The sequence below is a fragment of the Otolemur garnettii genome, unplaced genomic scaffold (genome assembly GCF_000181295.1).
Source record: "Otolemur garnettii isolate 467f Iridium unplaced genomic scaffold, OtoGar3 scaffold00310, whole genome shotgun sequence".
Taxonomy (NCBI): domain Eukaryota; kingdom Metazoa; phylum Chordata; class Mammalia; order Primates; family Galagidae; genus Otolemur; species Otolemur garnettii.
Genome location: NW_003852705.1, coordinates 515,146 through 524,848, shown reverse-complemented (window position 1 = coordinate 524,848; position 9,703 = coordinate 515,146). Strand labels below are relative to the sequence as shown.

Here is a 9,703-nt window from a genome sequence, read left to right as displayed (position 1 = left end):
AATCTCGGTAGGTGGCAGGGGCCCCACTCTCAGTCTGTTCATATTTTCAGTGCTGGGAAGGTTACTGCTTCTGGTCTGCAGGAACTGTTAATAAGGTCATCATCTTAACACTAGAGTCTAGGAAGGCTCAAGGTTAAACTGAATAGGTTCTTTCCAGCTTAAGAAAAAAAAAAGGGTACATACAAAATAGTGAATACAAAAATTCTCCAACAAATGCATGACTTGTTTTTGCATTTTGACACAGAAATTCAATATATTTGCTATTTTTCTTCATTATCAACCAAAATTATACCAAATTTTTTTTAACAATTCACATACAAATTTGAATTAGTTTGATAAAAATACATTAATAAGGTTTCATGTTAGGTGCAAAATTATAAAGTAAAAATACATTGTTAGGTGCAAAATTATAATTTTCCTATGGGAAAATTAGTGGCAAATGTTGCAAGTATTGCATTATGTAATGTTTCTTGAAATTATTCATTGCATAATTTGTTAAAAACAGTCCTGTCTTTTGCTGAGTTTCTATTTCTGATGGCATGTAATTGGAGATTGTACTGAGGTTTAATGGTGAAAGGAAAACCAGCTACAGTTTAAAAGTAGATAGCTTAATTCTGAACAGTTATATGATTGGTGGGTCTGTCTGGAATTGTAAATATAAGGGGTCTGCCTCTAAGCACTAATAAGATATTTAACTTTTGTTCTGTGAGACCCTTGAAGGACTGGGCTTTAACCTCAGACATTCTATGTTATATAATTTTAAACTGGGACAGAGTGGTAGTGTTCTGATAAACTTGTTTCTCTGCCAGAAGAAAGAAAACTTTACTTTGGCCAGAGACTCAATATGATTATATCCCAAACTACTTTTAGATGCTATATTTACATGATAAAAAGAGGGAAAACATGCTCCAAGGCACACACTGGTAATGAAAATCCAGAACAGTTAACAACTACAGAAAAAAACCTAGATAACTATTATCTTCACTTATTCTCTTTACTTGGTTTACAAAGGCAGTGATCACCAAGAGATAAATCACTGACAATTAAAAGGGGTTCAAATAGAAGGAAAGAAAAACCCAGGTGGTTTAGACTTGAATAAAAGCTCCTGATTGTGTGTGAGCGCTGGCCTTTTACTCCACCCTCAATTGAGTATGAAAGACAAAGCCAGATGGTGATCTTGATGTAGAAAGGAAGCTGTTTTTTGTTTGTTTGTTTGTTTTGGAGATAGAGTCTCACTTTGTTGCCCTCAGTAGAGTGCTATAAAATCATAGCTCAACAGCAACCTCAAACTCTTGGGCTCAAGCGATTCTTTGTCTCAGCCTTCCAGATAGCTGGGACCAAAGGCGCCTGTCACAATGTTCAGCTATTTTTTAGAGACGGGGTCTTGCACTTGCGCAGGCTGGTCTCGAACCTGTGAGCTCAGGCAATTCACCTGCCTCAGCCTCCCAGAGTGCTGGGAACACAGTCATGAGCCACCACGCCCAGCCTACAGGAAGCTATTTTTAAGATACCATTAGGGCTTTAATTGAGCCACAGAAACTGGCAGAAACCTGTAAGTACCGGAAACTTGGCTTTCCTTTATTCCCTTGTGCTTTCTTCTCATCTATTCTGTTAGCTGGGGAGCTAGAAGTACATCTGCTGTGCAGATGTGTTTGCAGGTCCAGGTGTCCAGGAGCAGCATGGCGGGTGGGCTGGTGAGGGTGGCTCAATGAAGTCAATGCAGATGTCACAGAGCAGGACCTGCTACCAGCTTAAGGATTTGGAACCTGTGTACAGAGTGCTTGTGAATAATACTTAGAATTCAGGACTGCCCAACCGGCAGCCCGTGGGCTACATACTGACTTTTTGAGGACTTCGTTGCTTATCTATGGTTATTGCCTATCACAAAAAGTTTGCACGGACCTTTTATTTTGCTCATCAGCTTTCATTTTTGTTTATATATAATATGTACTGTTTAGCCTAAGACAACTCTTTTTTCTTTTTCTTTTTTTTTTTTGAGACAGAGTCTCATTATGTGGCCCTCGGTAGATTGCCGTGGCATCATAGCTCACAGCAACCTCAAACTCTTGGGCTTAAGTGATTCTCTCGCCTCAGCCTCCCAAGTAGCTGGGACTACAGGTGTCTGTCACAATCTCCAGCTATTTTTTGGTTGTTGTTGTCACTGTTGTTCAGCAGGCCGGGGCTGGATTTGAACCTGCCAGCTCTGTTGCATGTGGCTGGTGTCCTAGCCGCTGAGCCCCAGAGGCAGAGAAGAAAAAAAGATTGAACATACCTTGTTTAGATAATAGCAGGATGATACACAAACAATCCTCTACAAAAAAAAAAAAAAAGATGACATGGTGGTGGACTAGAATTGGAAGGAAGTCTAGACCATTGGCCTTATTTGCTTTACTGTTTTACTCTACAAAATCTAGGCTTTTTCAATTTTTTTTTTTGTTTTGCCTTTGACAGAATAGTCCAAGTCATCATAATATAGCTTTCAATTTTAAATGTGGCTGAAAAATGCCACAAAACTTATAAATATCTATCTTGTAATAGTGGTCTCTACTACATGAAAAACACCTGAAATGTGCTGAAAATGCAGGTTCTTAGGCCACACTCCAGACCTACTGAAAGCAAAGTTTCTTGTGTTTTGTTCTTTTTTGGAGACAAGGTCTTGCTCTGTCACCCAGTAGTGTGATCATAGCTTACTGAAACCCTGAACTTTTTTTTTTTAAGACAGAGTCTCACTCTGTTGCCCTGGGTAGAGTACTCTGACATCACAGTAACCTCAAACTCTTGGGCTCAAGTGATCCTACAGGCTTAGCCTCCCAAGTAGCTGGTATTACTGGCACCTGCCACAATGCCTGACTAGTTTTTCTATTTTTAGTAGAGATGGCGTCTCGCTCTTGCTGACTCCACCTGTCTTGGCCTCCCAGAATGCCAGGATCATAGGCATGAGTCACTGGGCCCAGTGAACTTTGAACTCTTGAACTGGACTCAGGTGATCCTCTCCTCTTGGCATCTCAAACTGTTGAGATTATAGGAATGAGCACCACACCTGGCCCAAATATGTATTTTAACAAATGCTCCAGGAGACTCTAATGAACAAAAAAGTTTAGAAACCAGTGGACTGTAGATGTCTTGAGACCAGGGAGTGATAACAGCATACCTGTGCCCCCAAGAAAGCTCAATACTTTCCTGAGAAGAAATGCTTTTTTTTTTGAGACAGATTCTCAGTTTGTCGCCCTTGGTAGAGTGCCGTGGCATCACAGCTCACAGTAACCTCAAACTCTGAGGCTTAAGTGAGTCTCTTGCCTCAGCCTCCCAAGTAGCTAGGACTACAGGCACCTGCCACAATGCCCAGCTGTCTTTAGACACGAGGTCTCACTCTGGCTCAGGCTGGTCTTGAACCTATGAGCTCAGGCAATCTACCCGCCTTGGCCTCCCAAGGTGCTAGGATCATAGGTGTCAGCCACCACACCCGGCAAGATATGCTTTCTGATGTGAAATAAGCCAGCTCTCTAGGAAAGCCCAGCCAGTTTAGGCTTCATTTTTGGGTTCTCAGTAATGAGAGAAGTTTCACTGGAGAAAACCCACTACGTCTTCATAAAAAAAATTCAATGGAAATGGATATGACCTCCCCTAAAATGGAGAAATGAAAGAAGATATTCCTGTTAGGAATCATGGAAACAGTCCCTTCTAAGAACACATCAGAGCTCTGTTTAAGCAGACAGCTGGCAGCAGCAATCACGATGTCCTGTTCCTTGTTTTGGCTACGTCACTGCTCAAGGTCCTGGGAGTCCTTAAACAGCAGATAACTGGTGCTGCTGTTGCTTGGGTGGGGCAAGTTCTAGGAGAGCCTGGACCGTCACTGCAACCTGGCTCAAACCTTTCTCTTCTAAAATGTGGAGAGGCAAACATAATTGCTCCTAAAATGGGACAACGTAAAATAAAAACAAACAAAAGAGAAAATAGGGTGAACATCATAGAACTGAAAGGAAAAAATAAAGCACTTCTTTCCCCCTTCATAATAATCACCTAAGAAAAGTCAGTACCTGGGAAACTGACCTTTGTAAAATATGAGTTAGAGATAGTATCTGACACTCATTGTCACTTTATTAATACATAGCACAACTAAACAAAGACCATTTTGAAAACTGGAAATTTGACAAGTAGTGTCCATTTATATACATACAACAGAGGAAGAACAGAATGCTGTGGAATGAAAGCAACATCATGAATCCCTGATTCACATAAAAGATCAATGCAAATCTATGAAATGGGCAGATAAAAGATAAAAATAAACAGTTTCAAGTTACCAAATGGCTCAAGACTGAAAGATATAACATTTTAGGAGAAAGTACTTTGTAAATTCCATATCACAGGAATTCAAGGTGGTTTCATGATATAACTCAGACTGCATGAGAGGAAATGCATTATAATCTGCATTATAATCCTGATTCTGAAAACCAAGTTCACAGAGCAGGCAAAGATCACAAGAAGAAACTTAGTGTATCCTTAGCTCTTGAAGATTTAGATATATTTAAAAGTCTGACCCATAATTTGAATTCACAGAAATCCCAGTCTGAATTAGTTAAAAAAATCTGAATTAAAATGGAATTTTATTTGAAAAAGTAGTCTTTCATATCCTATTATTTAATGGATTGAATTATGCTGGAGAACCATTATGTGAGTTTAGTCAGGGACATCTTAATACTGATATGTGAATAAGTCTTTTTTCTTTCTTTCTTTTTTTGAAACAGAGTCTCGCTCAGTTGCCCTGGTGTTGAGCGCCATCACATTACAGCTCACAGCAACCTCAAAGTCTTGCAATCCTCTTGTCTCACACTCCCAAGTAGCTGGGACTACACGTGCCCACCACATCTGGCTATTTGTTATTTTTTTAGTAGAGATGGGGTCTCACTCTTGCTCAGTGTGGTCTTAAACTCCTGAGCTCAGACAATCCACCTGCCTCCACCTCCCAGAGTGCTAGGATTACTGGCATGTAAAGTCTTTATAGTTATTTGTTTAAGGAAGTTATGTTCCTCTATCTGATATGCCTCATTAATTTGTAGACAAATTGTTAAGAATGACACTTATCATTGGCTTTTCTGTTAAGACTATTCAGAAAGAAAAGAGATTGTTTTCACAAGCAGAAGAATTCTGGTTTCTGCTGGATGCAGTGGCTTATGCCTATAATCCCAGCACTCTGGGAGGCTGAGGCAGTTAGATTGCCTGAACTCAGGGGTTCAAGACCAGCCTGAGCCAGAGGGAGACCTGTCTCTAAAACATAGCTGGGTATTGTGGCAAGTGCCTGTAGTCCCAGCTACTTGGAAGGCTGAGGCAAGAGAATTGCTTGAGCCCAAGAGACTGAGGTTGTGAGCTATGATGCCATAGCACTCTACCAAGGGTGATCTGTCTGGGAAAAAAAAAGCTGTTCCACTAAAAAAAGATTATAATTCATTTTTATTAGAGAAGATACTGGATTCTTCTCTATTTTTCATTGGCATTCACTATATTATTAGGAAGTTTTATAAAAGTAGTTACAATAAGGCTCGGCGCCTGTGGCTCAAGCGGCTAAGGCGCCAGCCACATACACCTAAGGTGGTGGGTTCGAATCCCCAGCCCGGGCCCGCCAAACAACAATGATGGCTGCAACCAAAAAATGGCCAGGCGTTGTGGTGGGCGCCTGTGGTCCCAGCTACTTGGGAGGCGGAGGCAGGAGACTCGCTTGAGCCCAGGAGTTGGAGGTTGCTGTGATCGTGGTGATGCCATGGCACTCTACCCAGGGGGATAGCTTGAGGCTCCATCTCAAAAAAAAAAAAAAAAAAGTAGTTACAATAAAAAATATAACAAGTATTTATTTTTGAGGCAGTTATTGGTACTTCTGCTTCTCATTGTTTTTAGTAGTTCTTATTTTGATCACATCTAAGGAGCATATGGCAAGGGTACACGTCAAATCTGTTAAGTGTAGAATGTAGATGTTTTGGCACAATAATCAAGTAAATGAGGTGAAAGCTATGTTGATTGGTTTGATCTAACCATGTCAGATTGTATAAAAAAAAGATCAGCACATTGTACCCCACATATGCATGAATGTATTCATGCTCTATGTGTATTTGACTTAATAAAAAAATAATTCTTATTTTGATAAAGCAAGGTAATATTTTAAACTAATAAAAGTAGCAATGTTGAAGAAATCCTTTGAATATAACTGCAAGTATAGATTAACTATACTTAAGATGAATCTGTGTGGTGTTGTGTAGATTTGAAAGAGACATACAGTATTTCCTCCAAGGCCAGTTCCTGGTCTCTTCTCAGTAGTGCCCTGTCGACCTGTGAGACCAAGTGCTCTCGGAGACAGAGGCTTTCTAGTGGCACATTATCTTCTAACCAGTGGAGAGGGCATGTTGTGTGTTCTCAATAGAATGCGCAATTACTATGTGTAAACCACACATGAGACTATGTTTTTTAAAAGGAAAAAGATTCCACAGAACTTTGAGAATGATCACTGAGTCAGAGACATCTTCAAAATAAAACAAATCCAAACTCCGAAACTGTGGAAGGCACTACAACTATATAAAAGACAAGTTTTCATCATCACAGTGTTCAGTGTTTCTGCATCAACAGGCAATAGTCCTTTAATGTGTTAAATAACTGTCCCATTTAATATGGAAGAAAACCAAAACAATGAGACCCCTAGGCTGAATTCTACAACAGGATATTATGTCATTGCCATCTCCCCTCACACTTGAGTTCAGTTATCTAATTGTTAGCAGAGTTCAGTAGATTCCTAAATGTTCAGAAGCACCATTTATGAGAACTAGAATCTGACTGCAATTATGAAATAGTTTTTAAGCATTAATATCCAGCAGCTAAAATACTAAGCATTCTGAAAGAGACAGACACCATTCATAGTCTTTTTTTTTTTTTTGAGACAGAGTCTCACTTTGTTGCTCTGGGTAGAGTGTCATGGTGTCATAGCTTACAGCAATCTCAAACTCTTGGGCTCAACCTCAAACTCTTCCATCAACCTCCCCAGTAAGCTGGGACAACAGGAGCCCGCCACAATGCCCGGCTATTTCTTACTATTTCTGGTCTCACTCTTGCCCAGGCTGGTCTCAAACTTCTGAGCTCAAACAACTTCTGCCTCCCAGAGTGCTAGGATTGCAGCTGTGAGCCACTGTGCCTGGCCCTAATATTCACAGTCTTGAGTACAGCCCAGAGATTGCTGCCTAATACTTTACCTGCTAGTCTCCCGACAGCATATAAAATACAAATCTATCTATTAAGATGGTTTAAATATATTAAAAATTATATAAATTCCAATTTTACATAAAGTTCTAGAAGTGAATCTCAGTTAAGAATAACAAACAGTAAATCTGGACAGGTAGCTACCGTGAAAGGTCAGCTTGAAATCATTTGCTCACTGTATGCTACTTTAATTACACATTTAGGCTCAGATTAGCAGTCTAGGGAACCTACAGGATATTTAAACCGAACATTCTGACCAAATTAAAAATTATTGATAATAAATGGCCAGTACTTTCCAAATATCCAGACAACAAATGCTTAGATTGCTGTGCCTACCAATAAAAGAAGAATTTGGGATTTTAGGACCCAGCTCAATGCAGAGATCTAAGTGACCAGGTACCCTCCAAATTGGAAGAGGCATGACTATTTTCCTTATCGGCAGTTGAAGAACACTTTCAACAACTCACCATTTCAAAACCAATGTTGTGTTGAGGTGTGGAAGAAAGGCCAGGTGAGGGTTTTATGGTATCATTTGGAAATAAAGTTCTACATGTCATTTTCTAAGAACAAATTCAGAATTATATTAGTAAAAATGCTCCAAAATTTATAATGGTAAGAGAAACAAAGCTATAGGCCAGGAAAAATGGACGAATGACCAGGAGAAAAAAATGCTGGTCTTTTACTCTTTGTTAGGAAACATAAATGTTTACTAATGTGAATGGGCTATTTGTATGAATCTATTGGGAAAGGATTTATCTGCTTTATTGGTTAGCTCTTCAATGAGCAGGGCTGGAAAAAAGCACATATATAAATAATTCTGAGTAAGAAACAAACCTTTATCAAGCACAGGGATGAGGTGGAAAATCACTGTAATGCAGCCTTTCAGCTAGAAGGGAAGATCCAGTAATAAAGCATACGGAGAGATAACATTAAAGTACAATAAAATGCCACAAAACCCAGAAGTTGGATAGACAGAGAGATAAAACTGGATTCTTCTGCATGTGCCCCAAGAGAAAGTAGTGTTTCAACAGTTCTTTTAACGCTGAGGTTTAGCTGAAGGATGTCAGAAGGGGAACAAAGATTGTCCTGTCCAAAGTGTGAGCAGGAAAGGAAAACAGAAAAACAAAGTCAGTGGATCAGAATTGCAGATTTGCGTACAGAATTCAATATGATATCTTAGTCATTTGAAGATACACGTCCTATAATATTTTTACTATGAGAAATGAAAATAAAATGCTGAAAAACAACACTGTAAAAAATTTTCTATGTTCTGAGCTTCATTTAACTCATCAATAGCAGAATAAAATTTGCCTGTTGGTGCCTAATATGAACATTAAGGATATAATTAACAGAACTGGATTGGGTTAAGGCAGTGGTTCTCAACCTTCCTAATGCCGCGGCCCTTTAATACAGTTCCTGTGGTTTGCGACCCACAGGTTGAGAACCGCTGGTTTAAGGTTTTGTGAAGGCTGACAGTAGTGAAGTCAGTATGAGGAAACCTCTTTTTTGACTTTCATTCTTTCCTATTAACAAAAAAGGGACAGGCAAGGACAAAAATTGTAGCATACTGAGGGGAAAGAAGTTTTTAGAGGAAGCTGGGTAAATCAAGAAAGTTCAAAGCATGAGGAAGGCCTAATAATCAAGGGACATGTACTACCTAGAAATCAAATGTCCCAACTGATTTGGTGTTCCTCCAAAACACGGGTCAAGTCCATCTTAACCAAGTGCAGTTCATTAGTATGTTGTACCAAATGAACGTAGAGCTGCAAAGGGCCTTCAAGATCATCCAAACCCTCCATTTCACACATTAATAAATTAACTAAATGGAGACATTTAATTACAAAAGAAAATATTCCTTAACACATAACATACAATAACTGTGGGACATAAGATATTAGACTTTAATGTTTGTAATCACTCATTACAGTGTTTCAAATATAACATAACATGCTTTGATAAAAGCATAATAATAAAATGAATACCCACTCACCAAATCTCATTAGAGGCTTTCAGTAGTTGCCTTATTCTTTAGTATTTCATTCATACTTTAATTTGTAGAACACTTTATTTATTTATTTACTTTGAGACAGAGTCTTACTTTATCACCCTCAGTAGAGTGCTGTAGCATCATAGCTCACAGCAATCTCCAATTCCTGGGCTTAGGCGATTCTTTTGCCTCAGCCTTCCAAGTATCTGGGGCTACAGGCACCCACCACAATGCCCGGCTATTTTTTGTTGCAGTTTGGCTGGGGCCGGGTTCAAACCTGCCACCCTTGATATATGGGGCTGGTGCCCTACCTACTGAGCCACAGATGCCACCCAGAACACTTTATTTATTTATTTATTTTTTGAGACAGAGTCTCACTATGTCTAAGATAGTCTCACTATATCGATTTTGGTAGAGTGCCGTGACATCACAGCTCACAGTAGCCTCAAACTCTTGGGCTTAAACAATTGTCTTGCCTCC

At 39.4% G+C, this 9,703-nt stretch overlaps 1 protein-coding gene across 3 annotated transcripts in view; it reads right to left on the bottom strand.

The window, feature by feature from the left end:
* Positions 1 to 3,463: 3,463 nt before the first annotated feature.
* Positions 3,464 to 9,703, bottom strand: part of LRCH3 (leucine rich repeats and calponin homology domain containing 3) — a 126,981-nt gene continuing 120,741 nt past the window's right edge. For all 3 annotated transcript variants that reach the window (XM_023509011.1, XM_023509013.1, XM_023509012.1), the window contains one exon: positions 3,464 to 3,911. In XM_023509011.1, the coding sequence (XP_023364779.1) occupies positions 3,786 to 3,911 (126 nt within the window). In that variant the 3' untranslated portion in view covers positions 3,464 to 3,785. The remainder of the gene's footprint in view (positions 3,912 to 9,703) is intronic.